The sequence below is a fragment of the Protopterus annectens genome, chromosome 4.part0 (assembly GCF_019279795.1).
Source record: "Protopterus annectens isolate FY-2018-M chromosome 4.part0, PAN1.0, whole genome shotgun sequence".
Lineage (NCBI taxonomy): Eukaryota > Metazoa > Chordata > Ceratodontiformes > Protopteridae > Protopterus > Protopterus annectens.
The window spans coordinates 972,896,345-972,916,131 of NC_056733.1; the positions used below are offsets into that span (position 1 = coordinate 972,896,345).

At 45.4% G+C, this 19,787-nt stretch overlaps 1 protein-coding gene across 1 annotated transcript in view; it reads left to right on the plus strand.

Annotated features, from left to right (window-relative positions):
- The window catches only part of GFPT2 (glutamine-fructose-6-phosphate transaminase 2), a 250,752-nt gene that overhangs the window by 74,665 nt on the left and 156,300 nt on the right, over positions 1 to 19,787 (plus strand). Inside the window, exon 9 of the mRNA XM_044068937.1 lies at positions 19,274 to 19,394. Within this exon, the coding sequence (XP_043924872.1) occupies positions 19,274 to 19,394 (121 nt within the window). The remainder of the gene's footprint in view (positions 1 to 19,273; positions 19,395 to 19,787) is intronic.

Consider the following 19,787-nt stretch of genomic DNA (forward strand, 5'->3'; position numbering starts at 1 on the left):
AAAAACACTCAGAAGAGCTTGGACCAAATAAGCTGATAAGCCTAAAGCTAGTACAAAAACAATAGTTAGCCTCAGAAAGGTCTATGGTAGTGAAGTGCAGATGTGACTTGGGCAAGGGCATAATCCATGGCCAAGCTTCCAAATGTGGATGCCATCGGCAAGCTTCCTGCTGTATCATCCCTAAAATCTATTTCCTTCTGAAGTAATGCAACCGCTTATCTTTGAAAGCGCAACTGACTGGTTTGACAGTTGAAGTAAACTTATATACACAGTCCCTTTTGAATTATGCATACAGTTGCATAATTTACAACTTCTGTTTGGTGGTGGGTACTTGAGAGTTATGAATTTAGAAAGCCGTCTCTGAAAAGTGGTTCAGGATTTTTTCAGTATCTGCTTTCTTTACAACTCTGAATAATCACAGCTGTGCTGCAGATCGTGTCCAATAAGCTATGGTCGCTGTGCTGCAGATCGTGTCCAATAAGCTATGGTCACTGTGCTGCAGATCGTGTCCAATAAGCTATGGTCACTGCTGCAGATCGTGTCCAATAAGCTATGGTCGCTGTGCTGCAGATCGTGTCCAATAAGCTATGGTCGCTGTGCTGCAGATCGTGTCCAATAAGCTATGGTCACTCTGCTGCAGATCGTGTCCAATAAGCTATGGTCGCTATGCTGCAGATAGTGTCCAATAAGCTATGGTCGCTCTGCTGCAGATCTTGTCCAGTAAGCTATGCTCTTCTAAGTTCAGTACAGACCCAGCACTGTTTTGTATCTATAAAAAGCCCACCCACCTATCAAAGTTATGCCTGTCCTGTGTTGCTGTGTATGGTCAACTCCTGTTAAAATTAGCATGCAGGTTGTGCGGTGCACTTTGTCATGAGTGTAGAAAAACTGTGTCTAGGCATAGCAGTACTTATCAATTTAAGAGGTGTTAAAATCCTGTTTATGTTAGCTGATTACATAGTTAATTATCTGATGTTTTGAGTTTTTAGAGCTCCTTTTGTTAATGACACCAGTGCTGAATAATAGGTTCATAGGTGTTTACTAAGCTAATTGACCACAAGGGCCTTTTTAAGTCTAGCCATGCATCCTAAATCTCTGACAAGTTCTGATACCCTTTATAAGTGTAAGCATGGGCCTGGGAGATGAACCATTTACAGGTTACCTGTATCCATTAGAGACATAGGTGCCAATCCAGGAATGAATTTCCGATTTCCCATCCAATTTTCCAAGTTGCAGTTAAGTTGGGTTAGGGAGGAACTCTGCTTCACATGGATGGGGGGAGCCTGTTCCATAGACTGGGTAGTCTCTGGGATACATACCTATCTCTCCAACAGGTTCTATTTATATCACAGGCAAGGTTTTAAGTCTTTAGAACACGTAATTATGGTGCTGTTTGTTTTGTGGATATGCAGCAGATCCATCAGAGTGGGATCCAACAATGCTCTGTATGCCAGGCATAGATCTTCCCTCAAAAGCCTGTTTGAGACAATACAGGGATAGGACCTTGAGACATTCTGCATAGGACATTTTACTTATGCCCTGTATTCTTGTAGTAAGGAACCTCTGTGGACATTCCAGTTGTTGGATATGCCTGGTTAGGTACATATCAAAGGGGGCATTGTACTCGATAAGTCTGATGAATGCCGAATACAGTGGAACAGTCACTTCCGTGGATTTGGATGCCATACCTTTGTTTGTAAGTTATGCAACATAGAATGATTTCCTCACCACTGCAGACATGTGATGGTCAAAGGCTAGATCACTATCTGTGCCCTAAGTCCCTGACTACTAAGTCAACTCTAAGGAGTGTGTTGTCAGTATAATATATGTCCCTCTATTCTCATGTTACAGTATTCATAATCTTAGGGAGTTGCTTCCTTGCAGCACCGGACATCTGGCCAGTATACCAAAGTCTTGTAATCAGTCTCAGAAATCCGGCATTTGTTTGACTTGGACCACCCATTTTCGATCGTTTTCTGGCTGTCCACACTGAGAGAAGTACCCTTGTGGGATTTTTTTTTTCTTTGCCTTTTTCAGATGTACTTGTCATCGATAAAGGGAAAGTGCACTTGTGGAAGACAAATTCCACATAAGGACACCCATGAGCAGTGCTTATTTTGTCTAGGGGCTGGTCATGATCAGAAATCCTGTTACATTTGCCAATCCTTTGTTCCCAAAACCGTTAGAAGCCATCTGGCAGCTTTAAATCTTTGTTTAGAGAGTCAGCGTCTCTGTCGTTTGGCATCCGGAATGGAAGGCAAAGCAGGCACCTCCGAGAAGCCGCCTAGGAAGAAGACCAAGAAAGTTAGGCCCGAATCCCAAGCTGTGCCTCAGTTGTCCTGTGAGATTCTCATGGGGAGTGTTTTAGCCCAGTGTCGCTCCGGTCATTGGGTATTTTGCTGCATCCGGGAACTGAAATGGAAGCCTGTTCAGTGGATACGCAGAGTACATCCAATGAGGTTTTCAACCATCAGAGCCTGATGGTGAGGGGGAGCCATGGCTCGTGGCTTTGGAGGCCTACTACTGCTCCTTCTACGTCTTTAAAATAAAACAGAAGAAACACAGTGCAAAAGACCCCCACTGCACCCTGGGAGATTTTTCCAACTCTATTCAAGGCCTTTCAGGTTCTACAGACCCAGATCCCCCAGTCAGGTCTATTAGTTGTTCCACAGGTATTATCTGAAGAGTCTTCCTCCTCAAATGAGTCTTTAACTTGCTGTTCTCAGATTGAATCCTCTACGGATTTTGTTACTCTAAAAGAAGAAGAGTCATCCACTCCGGACTCCCCTGGAGAAGATCCCTCCATTTAGGGATACCATTTCCCTGCTTAGACAACATTTCCGTTGGGAGCTCTCAGATGTTTCCGAGACTAAAAAGAGACTCTTTGAACTCTTATGGAGCAGCTCTCACCATCTGCAGTCCCACCTTTACTTCCACCTTTCCAGGACGCTTCTGCTACTTCTCAGAGCCCTGAGTCACAGCCTCCTGCTTCGAAGAGACCAGGCAAATTTTATAAAGGGTCTGCTAAGGAGGCATACCTTTTCAAGAACCCTCCAGTAGACCCGACAGTCATTGCAGTGTCAGCTGATAAGGCAACTGCCTTCCTGTTTCCTTTTTCCAACAGATAAAGAGAGTAAATTTAAAGAAAGTATTTACTACTTCCACCCTGGCCATTAGAGATCTATATATCATCAGACCCACATGGCAGAGTTTGCTTTAGATTCCCTGACTTAAGGCATCTACTCTTCTGTCTGAGGTTCCAGACTCACCCGCTAAGGCCCAACTGAGTACCTTTTTGTCCACTGTCTCTCAAGTGACCAGACACATTAAGTGCAGCTGTGACGCCGTAGAAGCTTCCTGTAAGTCTGCTGGTTCTGGTTCTGTATTAAGGAGGTTTTCATGGCTGAGACATCAGCGTTTACCTTTGGATGTCCAAGCGAAGTTGTTAGATGCCCCTTTGGACAACAACGTCCTCTTAGGAGCTGCATCTGCAGAGCTATTTAGTCTCCGCAGGAAAAAGGTAGAGACATACAAAATCTTAAACACTTATTGGTGTCTCCTGTTCCCAGATTCCATAGAAATTACCCTCAAAAGCCTAACTTTGTCAAGAGGCAGTCCTGTCATTCCTCTACAACTCGGTCCAGGGGACAGACATCTGACAAAACTATCTGCTCCTAGATCGGTCTACCACCCCCACACCACCTTCCTTTCAGAGGCAGCCAGACTCGGATAGAGCTCCTCCGCTGTGACTGTCTTCCCTTACCCAGTTCCACCCCCCATCCCTGCACCTAACCGTTTCCCTACCCTCCTGGCAGACCATCATCACAGACAAGTGGGTGCTCTCCATCATCGAGAGGGGATACTTCATGACTTGGTGGGCAATTCCACCCTTCCAGGGAGTTCCTCAGCCCCCACTCGACCACCTTCTATGTTTTCCCACTATCCTGCGCTGACTCCTGTCTCAGGGAACTGTAGAACTAGTACCTGAGGATCAGTTAATCAAGAGGTTTTTATTGCAGGATGTTTTTAGTTCCAAGAAAAGATAGTCCTTCGGGACCCATACTCGACTTATCCCACCTCAATCTCTTCTTCAAAGTGCCTAATCCTCACATTACAGCACCTTTTTCCTCTTATTCCTCAGCAAGCCTTAATGGCCTCCGTGGACCTAAAGGATGCTTACCTTCACATCCCACTTACAAGAAATATTTACGTTTCTCAGTGGGTTCTTCACATTTTCAGTTCTCTCCCTTACACTTTGGGCTCCCCACAGCCCCAAGAGTATTAAATTGTCTAGCCCCAGGCATTGCTCATTGCAGACTGCAGGGCATACAAATTTATCTTTATTTGGACGACCTTATCCTGCACCAAGATCCTCTCGCCCTGTCCCAACACTTTAGGAAATTCACAGTGAAGCCTAGGCTCTGCAAGAACTTGCAAACCATGTCCAAAGTCTCAAACGACTCCTTCTCAAGGTCCTGTTTTTCTGGGTATGCAGGATAATGACTGACTTGAATGTCAATCTGTGTCCCTGCCCAAAAAGTGGAATTTCTTACTCTGTTCTTCTACTCCCTGCTACCTCTAGCTACCATCTCAGGGAATTTCTCAGGATAGTAGGGTACATGGTTTCCCTGATTCCAATGATCCCTCTAGCCAGGATGCACATGAGGAAGTTTGTGGGTCTTGAACTCTTGGAGCCAACACTCTCATCCCTTGGAAACTAAACTTCCTCCTCTTCCTTGTTTAAAAAGGGACCTCTCCTGGTAGATAGCCACCATTACTCTCAATCAAGGGGTTCCATTGCAGATCCTTCCACCCAAGCAGCATCTGTACACACACATGTTGGATTTAGGTTGGGAGGCTGTCCTACACCATGCCGACACCCAGCACAAAGTTCAGGGGGAGTGGTCTGTTCAAGAAAGGAAAGGACCACATCAACCTAAGAGCTAAAGGCCCCTTCCGTGGCAATACAGGCCTTTCAAGAGATCCTTCTGCCAGGCACCCTGAAGGTCATCACAGACAACATGACAGTTCTGTGGTAAATAAACAAACAGGGAGGAACAAAGCCTTACCCCCTCTGCAGTCTTGCTATTCAGATCTGGTCCCTGGCAGCAGCACTACATATGAACTTGCAGGCAGTTTACATCTCATCAGAAGACAATGGGATGGCAGAAACCCTGATCAGAACTTTTGACACCCTCCCACGAATGAATTCTTCTCAGGGAGGTAGTTCTGGACCTAATTCACCGGTGGGGTATTCCACGGGCAGATCTGTTTGCCTCCTCCCAGAAAAGACAAATGCCTCTCTTCTGCCCAAGGCTTCTCCATCCACAAGCCTGGAGGGTGGAAACCTTTTCCTTTTCATGGGAGTGAATGTTCCTTTATGTCTTCCCTCCATTTCCTCTGATTCACAAAGTCCTCCTGAAAATACAGAAGAACAAACCAAAACTCCTGTTGGTGACTCCCTTTTGGCCAAGATAGCATTGGTTTCCCCTCGTCTACCTTCTAGCCCAGGGCAGTCACCACATGTTTTCTCACTGCTTCAACCTACTCACAAGACAGGGGATCCCTTGTTCATCCCCACCTTCTCAACCTCAAACTGACTGTGGGTGATCGTTTTGATCCCCTTTAGGCACCTGTATTCAGAGGACATACTTGGTGTCCTGTAGGAGGCCAGGAACTCAAGTACCAGGAGAAACTATTTATTAAAATGGAAATATTCTCCCATTGGTGCCTCAAGACAAAACAGGACCCATTTCAAGTTTCTGTTCCAATGGTCCTTTCTTACCTGTGAGCTACTACATTCAGGGCTGACTTATTCCACAGTGAAAGTGCACCTCTCTGCCATTTCTGCTTGCCTTCCCCTTGACTCCACCTCTAGCTTGCAAGTTGCACGTCAAGCTGTTTCTGAAAGGGGTCCTTCACATAAGACCTCCTCGTAAACCTATCCTTCCTCCTTGGGACCCTAACTTTGTGCTGGAAAAGCTTACATTGGCTCCTTTTGAGCCTTCACATTCATCCTCTCCTAAATTCTGTACATGGAAAACGGTCTTAATGGCTGTTATGTCTACCAGGAAGATCTTGGAGATCCAAGCCATTATGGCTTCCCTATCTTGCCTTTCATAAAGATAGGGTTTGTCTCAGAACTAGCCCTTCATTCATGCCTAAAGTAGTTAATGAAATTTCCTTAAACCTGACCATTAATTTACCCATCTTTTACCCTCAGCCACAGAACTCCTCAGAAAGGACTTTGCATTCCCAGGATGTTCATAGCTAACTAAGGTTCTACTTGGACAAGACAAAACCCTTCAGACAGTCTGACCAACTATTTGTCTCTCTTCATCCTAGGGCCCTTGGCAAGGCAGTGTTAAAACACACAATTGCCTCTTGGATTTATAAGGCTATTGCCTTTTGCTATTTCTTTCATGGAAAGCAATTGAGTTAATCTGCCAAGGCCCATTCCACCAGAGCAGCTTTTTCTTCAGCAGCCTTCTTCAAGGGCGTTGATTACACTTCTGTTCTAGAGGGTGCAACTTGGTCTTCTGTACATAGCTTTACCAAGCATTACAAACTGGATTTGATCTCCAGGGCTGGAACAGGGTTTGCTAGGTCTATTCTGCAAGGTCTCTTAGACTGTGCTCCCCAACCTACCTCCCATGTTACTTCTAGAGAGCTGTGGTCCTCTCCCTAAGGTTATGAATACTGCAGCATGAGAAGAGAAAGACATAGAATAGTTGTGTAAAAACTTACTGTAACCATAGATGTCCTTCTCTTCCATGTTGCAGTATTCATTCTCGCCCGCCCACCCCCTTTTTGGCCATATTATTACCTGTGTTTTTCTCTAACCACTGAATTTGTATGTTTGAGAGATTTATGCTTGTTTTCTCACCTCCCCCTCCTGGGGTCTCTGACTGTCTGAGGCAGCCAGTTCTGAGTTGGGTACGTGCAGACATCACAGATGTAGCCTATGTCAGTTTATGGCTCCCGCATGCAATGTCGCACATACCCCTGTTTCTAAGACTTTGGTATACTGGCCGGATGTCTGGGGTTGCAGGCAGCAAACTCCATAAGGCTATGAATACTGCAACATGGAAGAGAAGGACATCTATGGTTATGGCAAGTTCTTACACAACTATTCTTTATTAGGGATGCATGACTTCCCAAAGGATACTGTTATGCATTTCTTGGCATTTTATTTTTAGTCCATGGCTCTGACACCAGTTATTTGTCTGTGTCAGCCCCTCCTGGAGAACATTTGTGTCAGTTTGAGATTCAATGACTGCTCCTAATTTGCAATCCTCTGCAAATGTAGTCGGCCAGAGACCACTGACATTGGCCTTTACTTCTGAGAAGTAAATGCCATAAAGGAGCAGTCCAAGGACTGATCCTTGAGGGACTCCACTTGTGACTGGCCTCTTTGTAGAAGTGGACTCTCCTATTCTAACTTCCTGGGCCCTGTCTGTGAGCCAGTTAGCTATCCAACGGGTGACTTACAGGTTTGTACTTTTACCTCTTGAGTTTAACAATGCCAGAGTGGGGTATTGTGTCAAATGCCTTGCCCAGGTCAAGGTAGGCAGTGTGAACGACTTTGCCCTCATCATTGCTTTGGTGACCTTCTCAAAGAAGACCACCAGCTTGATTAGGCATGTTCTGCCCTTGACTAAACCAAACTGGGTTGGGTCCAGTGTCTGGAGGTTTACGATCATCTCCATGATAATTCTTTCCATGGCTTTACATACAAGACTAGTTAGACTTGTGGGTCTTTAGAGGGTCTTTTGATGGCCCACCTTTGTGCAGAGGGATGACTGTTGCCTTCCTCCATTTATGAGGTATGAAGCCTGTTTGGAGGCTACAGTTAAATAGTAATTCCAGAGGCCCTGATAGGTCATGTTTCATGCTATTTAGAAGGTATCTTGGGATGTTGTCTGAGCCCCTTGATGAAACATAAATGATGTGTTATCAGTGTCTGTAAATATCAGTGGCCGAGTCTGGGCAAAACAACCCTGTAGTGACCAACATGTAAACTACATTAGGATTCCTTGAAGGTACTGTGGAAGTAACTGTATTTTCTAGGTAGCCAAGCAAGCAACTGGGGTCAACTTTGCAAACTTTTCAATTTTTATTTATTTTTACATTTGTTAACCGGGAAAGTCTGACTGGACACAGGTCCATTTTCAGCAGAGGCCCGGGGAGATGAGCTCCAAAAACACACAATACAAGGTAATTACACAGAACACTAATTTCACTTCATGAGCACCTTCATTGCATACACAAAAAGAGATGAAACATACAATGGGGAATAAAATAAGAATTCATACAATAATCAATCATTGAGATACGGAATATCAAAAGAAGCAGTTTTTAGTATTCAGGAGACACACTGTGAATAGCTGGGGTACAGAGGTATTCTCTTTTTAAGGGTTAGGCTTGTGAATGGCATGAGCATAGCCAATTATTCTGAATTTTTTCAGGAGTTTTTTAAACTGAGTAGTGGAGGTGGTAGAGGTTGTTTTGGCTTGGTAGAGTGTTCCATTTTTTGGCAATGGTGCTGGCAAAGAGGGATGTGCCAGCATCATTTCTGTGCTTGATGATTGCTATGAGGTTCTGGTTGCTAGATCTAAGGGGTCTAGTGGCGATGTGTGGTTGTATGAGTTGCTGTAGTGCAGGGCTTAGGCTGGGAAAGTAGTAGAGTTTGTGTGCAGTAGACAGTTGGTGAGTAGTAGCATATCCAGTAGCTCCAACCAGTTGACTTGCTTAAGTGACGGACAGTGATGGGACCTAGAAGAGGCTTTGGTAGCAAATGTGGCGATCTTGTAACAAGATTCCATTTTTATTTAGGTTGGTTTGGCGAAGATTGGTTAAGATGGGAGAGGCATATAAGAGGATGGACTGGAAATGGGTCCTTGCAATGGTCACTTTGGTGATATTAGTCATAAAGTGTTTATTCCTATAAAGGAGTCAGAGTTTTTTGTTAACTTTCTTGATGGTTTGAGCAATATGGATGTTGAATTTAAGATTGCTGCAATTTCAACAACTAGCAGTTTTGTGTGTGTGGTAGGGCTGATTTGAATGTTGTCTTTGGATTTGATGGAGAAGCTATCGCTTAGTGGTGGTGGTTTTCCTGGGCCAAATATAATTTTTTTTTTTTTTTTTTTTTTTTTTTTTTTTTTTTTTTTTTTTTAGAATTGAGATGTTTGATATTGGTGAACCATGTTTCTGCGAGCGTAAAGTAGATGTTATGTGATCCTATCTCGCGTACATTCTGTACTGATGGGTTCGGAGCCGATCCTCGGCTCCGACTCGGCACGCTATGCTGTAGAGTGAAGCCTCTTATTGGCTGAGCTATTCTATATCCCAGGATGCACCACCACTACTTCCCCAGATCTCGTTTGCCGCTTACAAGCTAGGACGTGGTCTCGAACTTGGCTGAGCTAAGTGCTTTTTTTCTGAAAGTTTTTCTGTCAGGAAATTCTTTAATCTTTACCCAAAAGCTGTTTTAACAGCTATCGTTGTGTATAAGTGTGTTTTTGTGAATTTTTTGTGGTAAATTTGTGTGACTGGACAGGGAAAGGTTTCCGTTTAAGTTAGAGGGGCCTTCCCCTAGTTCTTTAGTGAGTCTTCTTGTTATTTCGGAGAGGTCAAGTACCTGTTTGAGTTAGAGGGTTCTTGGCCCTCCTCTTGGTGTATTTGTATTTGTTATTTGTTTAAGTTTCTTGGGCTTTCGCCTCTCGTTAAAAAAAAAAAAAAAAAAAAAAAAAAAGTTTTTTATTGTTGTGAAAATCTTTGTGCTGAGTTACATACATTGTGTTTTTCTCTGATATAGTGAGTAGTCTACAGGCATTATGTCTAAGGAGCATAGACCCTCAGGATTTAAAAAATGCACGAGATGCAACTACAAAATGTCCATCACGGACGATCACTCCTTATGCGTGTACTGTTTAGGCGCCAAACACCTTCAGGAGTCTTGCAGCGTGTGTCACGCTATTTCCTCTAGGGTCCTCCAAGAGAGGAAGAATAAATTGATCTTAAAAGGGCTTATCAAACCCTCCTTCGAAGAGGCCTTATCTTCCTCTTCCTCTCCAGCTAAGAAAAAGAAATCATCTGCTCCGACCAGCCCGTCGGAACAAACCACTAAGAAATCTAGGCAGGCTTCTCCATCGGCTCCACGGACTTCGGAGCCGAGGGCGGAACGGTCTGCCTCGATGCCTCCAGCCTCGACTCCTCTGGTTTCGGAGCCGATGGCTGGGGCTTCGAGAGGCGGGTCACCTTCATCGGCTCCACTGATTTTGAAGCCGATAAGGGTTGCCGGCTCAGACTCTTCCCCTTCGGCGCCGAAGCCCTCTTCGGCACCGAGGGAAATTGCTATGGAATCTCCCTCGGCACCGATACTGATAGAGTCTATTCAGAGCCGGTCCCCCAGTACTTCGGAGCCGATGGAGAAGTCTGTTCGGACCCGGTCGGTCTCCTCCTGATCTTCCAAGATGTTGGATTCGGACATCGACAGGGTGCTCCTAAGACTGTTTCAGTCTCCTGTATTCCAGAAATTAGTTTCGGCTCCAGCCCATTCGGCTTTGGAGCCAATGGCCCACCCTGTAGTTCTGGTTCCTCCTCCAACAGCCTGGGCACCGTTGGAGCCGGTGCTGGTGGAGCCGATGGAGGTTTTCGGGTCGGCTCCGACCCTTACTCCAACCCCGGCTCTCGAGTCGGAGTTCGGTACACGGACCTCCTCGGTCGGCCCCGGGGGGGACGCTTCGGGACCGATGTTTTCAGTTCCGAGCCTTCCTCTCGGTGCGTCGGCTGCGGGGGTGCCATCTACTGTTGTGGCCCCGGGGGTTGGACCTTCCCAGGACTCTGGCGGTCCGGCCTTTAGGGCCATGAGGAGTACTTTGGCCAAATCTTCTTTGGCTACCTCCACGGTCTCACCGGCACCTTCCCTACACACTGAGACTGGGTCTTTTGTAGTCCCCCTGTCGCTAGACAGCGGAGCCCCGGGGCCTGATGTCACCCCCAGTGGGGTTTCCCCCCCAACTGGAGGTCCCTCTGAAGCTTCTTCGGAGGAACCCCCAAGGAAAAGACTGTGCAAGAGGAAGCACGTCGACTCCCCCGATGAGTCTGTCACGTCGGACACCGATCTTGATGATGCGGAGGGGTCCCCTAAGTCGTCCTCAGATGTCTCCTTTGCAGACATCTTGGAAGCCCTCAAACAACGAGGCGGCTGGCATTCCAAACCCCTTTCCGCTGATGAGTTGGTGTTCCTCAAGGCCTTCGGGGCTCAGCTCTCCGCCTCCTGGGTGTCTCTGCCCTTCGACGAGCTCCTAGATTTGATCTGTCTAAGGGCGTGGGAGCATCCAGACTCTGTGGAACCAGTGCCGGCTCGCCCAAATAAATTCTTATCAGCACCCCCAGAGAAGGAGTTTCTGACCAAAGGTGTGGCTGTAGATGCCCTGGTGGTGGCATCTGCTACCCAACAAGATGTAGCAGAGGCTTCGACGTCTGTCCATCCTCCTAATAAGGAGTCTAGGAGCATGGATCGCACGGAAGCGCACCCTCAGTTCAGCGGCCTTTACCTTAAGGTCCCTGAACTATTTGATGCACTTCACTAGATTTCAGAGGGATCTGATCAAGGAGCTTTCAGATACCCTCTTGGGTAACCTACCTGAGCAGCTGGCCCAGACGGTTGGCTCTCAGTTGGCTACTCTGTCATCGATATCAAACTCATCCATGAGGCTCATTTCATATGCAGCCGAGGGGGCGAGTAGAGCGGCGGGTACGGGTGTTGCTCTACGGAGGCAAGCCTGGCTCCGCCTGTGTCATTTTGCGGAAGCCTTTAAGTCTTCCTTTGCCGACGCTCCCTTTGATGGGTCCTCTTTGTTTGGACCCAAGGTAAAGGACACATTGACCCGCTGTGAGCAAGAAGGTAAGACTTTGACTGCTGTAGGGGCACGGTTTTCCACTCCCTTTCGGCCTTACCCCAAGGCTAAAAGAGGAGGGAAAATGTGGTTCCGTAAATCACAGAAGTCTTATCCCTCGCAGCAGGACGATCCCCCTTCTAGAGGCAGAGGAGGGGGAAATTTTTCTGGAAGACGCCATCCCAGAGGCAGCAGAGGCCCCCGCAACACTGGAGACCGCGAGTCCTTTCGTGGCTCTTCAGCCTTCCACAATCCCTGAAGGATTGCCCGACTGTGCAGCTCCGGAGCCAGTCTGGGGTCGTTTTTCGAGGCACCTAAAAGCCTGGGAGGGTATCACTCAGGACCGATGGGTGCTTCGAATCATCGCCGGAGGTTACGCCATCCCCTTTTCACACCCCCCTCCGCCGTCCAGGAAAATCCCAGACCCACCACCCAGTCAACGGGAAATCGCAGCCTTCGAAATCTCAAAGCTGCTTCAAAAAGGAGTCATCCAACTGGTCCCCGCAGACAAGATCGGATTAGGGACTTACTCAAGATTCTTTTTGGTGCCAAAAAAGACCGGGTACTTGAGGCCCATTTTGGATCTCAGCAACCTAAATCGTTCAGTCAAGAAGTCCAAGTTCCGAATGGTCACCTTACAATCCATTCTCCCGCTGCTGGAGAAAGGTGTTTGGATGTGCTCCATAGATCTCAAGGGCGCCTATTATCACATCCTGATAGATGCGCTTCAGCCTGGGAGACAGTCATTTTCAGTTCTGCGCACTGCCCTTTGGTCTCACCACAGCCCCTAGGGTGTTCACCAAATGTTTGGCGGTCGTGACTGCTCACCTGAGGAGTCTAGGATTCCAGGTGTTTCCGTATCTGGACGACTGGCTCCTGACTGCCACCTCCAGACGTCTACTATTGCAGAACCTAGCAGCCACCATATCACTAGGCACTTCCCTTGGAATCACCTTCAATTGGCCAAAGTCTGTGTTGCTGCCATCTCAGCGCATAAGGTTCATCGGAGTAGAGATAGACTCAAACCAAATGCGGGTCTATCTTCCTACAGAAAGGATACAGACTATACAGGCTCAAGTCCGAGCCTTGCTTCTCAAATCCAAAGCCTCAGCCAGGATGGTCCTGCAGCTATTAGGCTCCATGTCGGCCACTGTCCTCCTAGTCCCCTTAGCAAGATTGCATATGAGAATTCTCCAGTGGCTCCTATCGACCCAGTGGTCCTTTCAGGATCTCCCTCTCCGTCACCTCATACGGATCACGGAAACCTGCAAACGGGACCTCCGCTGGTGGCTGGTGTCCTCCAATCTGGATCAGGGACGACCCTTTGTTCCACCTCCTCCTACGGCCACATTGACGATGGACGCCTCCCAGACGGGGTGGGGGGGCATTACCTGGGCAGGTCAGTCCAAGGCAACTGGCATTCCGACGAGAGTGTCCTTCACATCAACATTCTAGAAATGAGGGCGGTGCTTCTATCTCTACAAGCCCTCCACGATTACCTCCCTCAGGGCGTAATCGCCATTCAGTCCGACAACATGTCAGTAGTCTGGTATCTGAACAAACAGGGAGGGACCAGATCCTACCCCCTTTGCAGAGAGGCCATGAGAGTTTGGGAATGGGCAGTGGCGACCAGACGTTTTCTGGTAGCGAATCATATCCCTGGGAAATCCAACGTGATAGCTGACAGACTAAGCAGAACTATTCTCTCTCCTCACGAGTGGTCTCTGAACGATGCAGTGGCAACTCAGATCTTCAGCAGATGGGGAACTCCTTGTTGCGACCTTTTCGCAACCCCGCTGAACGCGAAGTGCAGAAAATTCTTCTCTCTCACTCCAGCTCCGGGGGAGATTCCCATGGACGCCCTAGCCCATCCTTGGCCCACCGGCTTGCTATACGCCTTCCCTCCGGTTCCCCTCCTTCCCAGAGTGATCCAAAAGGCGACTCACTCAGGGAGCAAAATGATTCTAGTTGCCCCTTACTGGCCTCGTCAGGTATGGTTTCCCTATCTTCAGAAGTATGCTCTGGACAGTCCATGGTTCCTGGATCAGATCCCGGACCTATTAATTCATCAGTCGGGACAACTCCATCGGTCCCTTCACTCTTTGAAGTTAACAGCTTGGCTCCTCCTCTTCCGACTATAGTCAGAAATCATACTTTAGACCCGGAAGTCATACGTATCTTATCCTCGGCCCACAAGTCTGCCACTAGGAAATTGTATACTAGCAAATGGAAGAGATTTGCTATTTGGGCTCAACTCCGGGGTCTAGATCCCATCACTGTCCCGGTGTCAGAAGTCCTGAAATTTCTAACTTCCCTATTCAATCAAAGTTCTTCAGTCTCTACCATCAAGGTCCAATTGGCAGCTATTTCCAATTTTCATGAATCTATAAACCCACCTTTGATGAGCAACAGATTGTGTAAAACCTTCATAAAAGGTGCTGCGCTTTTATGACCTCTGAATTCTCATCCTGCTCCTCCGTGGGATCTCGATGTGGTATTACGTGCCTTAACCTCCTCCCCCTTCGAACTGGCAGCAACCTGTGATTTGAAATTTCTTTCTTGGAAAACTGCCTTTCTGGTCGCGATTACTTCAGCCAGAAGGGTTTCAGAGCTTCAAGCTCGATCTGTCAAACCACCGTACCTGTTTTTTCACAAAGATAGAGTATCCCTCAGGCCTGATCTCGATGTGGTATTACGTGCCTTAACCTCCTCCCCCTTCGAACCGGCAGCAACCTGTGATTTGAAATTTCTTTATTGGAAAACTGCCTTTCTGGTCGCGATTACTTCAGCCAGAAGGGTTTCAGAGCTTCAAGCTCGATCTGTCAAACCACCGTACCTGTTTTTTCACAAAGATAGAGTATCCCTCAGGCCTAACCCATCCTTTGTCCCTAAAGTTTGTTCCAGTTTTTGCCTGCAACAGTCATTAGAACTGCCAGTTTTCTTCCCAAAGTACTCAAACAAAGTAGAATACATCTTCCACACATTGGATGTTCACAGACAATTGCGATTTTATTTAGATAGGACCCAACAAACACGGAAAACAGATCAATTGTTTGTGTCCTTTTCGGACAATAAATTGAGCAAAGCCATCACAAAGGTCACTATTGCCAAGTGGATCCGAGACTGTATTAGTCAGGCTTATTCCTCTTCTAATAAAGAGCTTACAACCTCTGTCAAAGCTCACTCTACAAGAGCTATGGCTACTTCAATAGCATTCCATTCTAAGCTTGCCATTAGCGACATTTGTGCTGCAGCTACGTGGTCTTCTCCGCACACCTTCATTTCCCACTACAAATTGGATGTGGCATCTCGGGGGCGAGCTTCATTTGGTTCCACAGTTCTCAGGAGTGTTTTCCAGTGAGCCACCCAGGAATCGGGTGCTAGGGACGCTGTCCCATCAGTACAGAATGTAGGCGAGATAGGATCACATAACATCTTTTAGTTATGTACTTACCATAACTTTAGATGTTTGGGATTTATCTTGCCCACCCTCCTTCCCCCTGCCTTGGAGATCAGAAGAGACCGGACGGTCCGAGTACTATCGTTTCATCTTGAAACATCTGGCAATGTTATATAAACAGTTATGTGTGTGTGCATGAGTGCGGACAAACAAGATCTGGGGAAGTAGTGGTGGTGCATCCTGGGATATAGAATAGCTCAGCCAATAAGAGGCTTCGCTCTATAGCATAGCATGCCGAGTCGGAGCCGAGGATCGGCTCCGAACCCATCAGTACAGAATGTAGGCGAGATGGATCCCAAACATCTAAAGTTATGGCAAGTACATAACTAAAAGTTTTGGGTTATGGATTGAAGTTCGTATAGTGTGGAGGTGGCGCAAATAAGGGTGGTGTCATCTGCATATTGTACCACTGACACAGAGGGTGAGGATAAGGTGATGTGATTAGTATATAGGAAGAACAGTAAGGGACCAAGAATACACCCTTGAGGGACTCCTATGGTAACTGGCAATAGGGGGGACAGTTGGTCTTTCCAGAGAACTGTTTGCTGACGGCCTGATAGGTAGCTGTTAAACCAAACTATAGAGGAGGGGCTTATGTTTATGGTAGATAGAGTTTTAAGAAGAATGCTGTGGTTAACCATATCAAAGGCTTTTGATAAGTCAAGGAATATGGAGGCTACAAACAAACCCTTGTTTCTGTGGTTTTTAACTATATCTGTGAATGAGAGAAGGGCTGTGGTGATGCTGTGACATGGTTTAATCCCATGTTGTGAAGCGGAGAGAAGGTTATCATCGTTGAGGTGTTGCATTAGTGGTGTGTGAACCACTGTTTTTCTAATCTAATATTTTGGACAAATGATATAGGATTGCAATTGGATGATAATTGGTCAGCTTTAAGGAGTTTTCCCCCTTTGTGTAGTGGAATGATATATGAGGTTTTCCAGGAGGTGGGTACTTTGCTTTCAAGCAGTGATCTATCAGAATAGAGACTGGGTAGGCTAAGGCATCAGCTGATATCTGAAGGAAGTCTGCTGGTAGCTTATCTGCTGCTAGTGTGGTTGGTTTTAGTTTTTGAGTATAGAAATTACACTGTTGGATACGGAGTGGAGGTTGAATTTGGGGATGTTGGGTTTAGTATTAAAAAGGGTAGGGGTCTTTGGTGTGGGACTACTGGTACTGTTTGGGGCATTGGCCAGTGTCTGGACAGTTTTGGTAAATAATTTGCTGAATTGTGTGTGAATGTCTTCAAGATTGTTGGGTAGCACTGGGGATGGGGTGGCGGTTTTTCCTGGATGGAGTATGCCATTTAATGTGACCTAGAATTTTGCGGGTTATTAGCATGTTTTTCTTGCATGTTTTTATAGTAATTGGCATGGTCTAATTTGATTTGGTTTTGTTTCGGAGTTCTATATAGCTTTGTCTGAGACACAAGGTTTTATTTTTCTGATTGTTTCGGAGTTCTATATAGCTTTGTCTGACACATAAGGTTTTATTTTTCTGATACTGTGTCCAGGCATTGTCCCTTTCTTTCATTTTAGTTTTACTCTCTTTAGTGAGCGTTTGGTCATAGTTGTTTTTTATTCTATTGGTTCGGGAAGGTACATGATGGTTTAGGATTTTAGGAAGGTTGTACTGAAATGTTCAACTGCTTCATCTAGGGCTAGTTGTGTTAGGGGGGCCCAGTTGACACTTTGTAGTTCTTTGATGAAGTCAGTAGCTATAAACTGTTTTCTGTTGCGGACTTCCCTGAGGATGGGTTGGTTGATAGATTGCGATTTGTACCTAATTAGGTAGGTTGGGTGATGGTCACTTAGGCTGTCTGGGAGACAGCCAAATAGGTGAGCCTGAGTGGCGTCCGATACTAGGATCCAGTCCAAGATGGATTGGCGTTTGGATGCTTTGTCATTTCTAGTGGGAGTGAGTATGGTTTAGATAAACCTGTGTAAGTTTAGAAAGGCAGAGGGATTGTGGCTGGAGCATTTTGTCCAGTCTATATTGAAGTCCCCTAGTAGTATGGTTTCATGTGGAAAGGAGTTGGACAGCCAGTGTAGGTGTTCCATAACAATTGTGTTTATTGCCTGGTGGGATATAGCCACCTGCAATGATTATGTGCTTAGTGGAATTTAATTTTAGTTTGCCAAGGATTAGTTCTACATCTTTGATTTCTAAGTTATTGTAGTCCATGTTCTATGGTGAGGTGATTTTGGAAGAGGATTGCTACACCCCCTCCCTTTTTTCCTAGTCTATCTCTTCTAATAATATTGTAGCCAGGGGCAGTAATTTCATCATTGTGGTGTTCTGGTTTAAGTCATGTTTCTGTTAATGTTGTGACTTTCTGGTTTATATAGGGTAAGCAAAGCATGAAAGTCCCGTGTTTTGTTGAGTATGCTTCTTACATTGATTAAGAAGAGAATAGATTATGTAGGTCTATTGTAAAGGGCATTTAGCTGGTTTAGGGTGGGGTTGATAGCTGTTGTAGGTCCTGGGTTGGGGTGTAGGTCACCACAGTTAGTGAGTGCATTGAGTATTTGTGAGTAGAGTTTGCTAATTTTATGTAATATTTTGCTCGGTCTTTGAGAGGTATGAGGGTTTATTTTGATTGTTAGTTTGTACTGTGAGTAAGCAAAGTGTTGGGTGTGTGTGAGGTTGTATTGCACTATAGGGATGCTATTTAGTTTGGTGTGATTGACTGTGGGGTCTGTCTGCCAGGGGGAAGGGGTGTGGTTTGAGTGCGGTAAGAGGTTAGGTTGGAAAGAAGAAAGGTGATGGTCATCGAAGGTAGAGTAGTGTTTTAGTAGACGGGTTAGTTATATGCAAGGCGTGATGTACAGGTGGAATTAATTGCTATAGGAGAAGTGTATTGTGTTTTAAGAGGGGTGACTGGAAGGGGAGGAGCTTTATGTGGGAGGAAATAGGTGATTAAATATAAAGGAAATGACCTGGGGGGTGGGTCCGATATTAATACAGATAAACCTGTGTAATTTAAGGTCTCATTTGATATAATCTAGGGCTTAATTAGGTTTTAGGCTTTGGAGTTAGGATCTTTTTTTCTTTCTTTTACTGTCTTAACTGCTTTTTAAATGTTAGATCAGGATGCATAATCATATGTTTAAGGTTTATTATTTTGTTTATATGGTACTTCTAAAAAGTATGGTAATATCACAAAAGACACTGCATTCAAGCTGAGCTATTTTCTAAAATACATACTGCATTTCTAATTAAAAACACTAATATGATAAAACAGAAAAATGCTGTGGTGTTGGTCTCGCATGTACCACTAGTTGTACAGTTTGCCTTGTTCAGTTCAGGTTGATGGTGCTCGAAAGGCATACCACACTGTTTTTGTTGTGCAGGTAACATAATCACAGCATTGAATTTGCAGTATTCAGCATTGCAGATAAGCACATGAGAAAATCACTCCAGCTGCACAAGAAATACAAAACATGTTTTTCTTATTGAAGTGAAAAAAAATCGCTTAATGTTCTTTGTCAGTTGTAGGAAAGTGTCATCCAGCTTACTAGTAGCTAGGAATGCCACACTTAATTATCTGGCTGCAGGAGGGAGTTAATAAGCTATTTAAGCTACTTTAGTAAAGTAATGGTGGAAAAAACAAGCATTTTGAGACGTTAAAGTGGTCTGTACTGTAATACTTATGTTTAATGAGCATTTCTTAAGGACCACAGTCCTTTAAAATTATGTTTAAGGATCGGTATTAACTGCCTGTAGAAAACCTTTTAGTTGTCAGTTAGAAAATGTACAGCTTCTGTGATTTTGCTGTCTTAGTTTTAATTAAAGGTAAAAAAATAGGAGTCTGTGTTTTCCACTTTGGGGAAAAAGTTTGCTGGTATTGAATGATATTTATTTTCCCAAATGTACTATCTAAAGTTATCTTTGCTCTTATTTACAGCCAGCAGCACTGAAAATAACAAACTTTCCAAAGGTAGAACAAAGAGGTCAGACAGTACCACTTGCCTGCATCCTGTTGGAGAAGAGAAAGCAGTTGAATTCTATTTTGCTTCAGATGCAAGGTACAGCCGAAGTGAACGCAAAAAAAAAATGTACGGGTTGTATATTAAGTAGTCCCACTCTGTCCCCGGTGTTGAACTGGCTCCTGCACTTCTCTTTTATCACACTGTTCCCCTTTGTTTGGTTATCTTGGTCATACTGGTTTATGACTCTCCGGTGTAAACATTAATGAGAGAGTCTTTGAAGCACAAAGCACATAAAGTTATGTTCATGAGAACTGAGGAACATTCTGACAAGTGTCTCTCATATTCCAGAGCTTACCATCAGTTCAGAAAATGAAAACCACAAATGTTAATCACACCTGTAGTAACTAATTGTTTGTGGGGGTAGCCATATCTCATTCAGGCTGATAGTGTTTTAACACCACACACACACACACACACACACACACACAC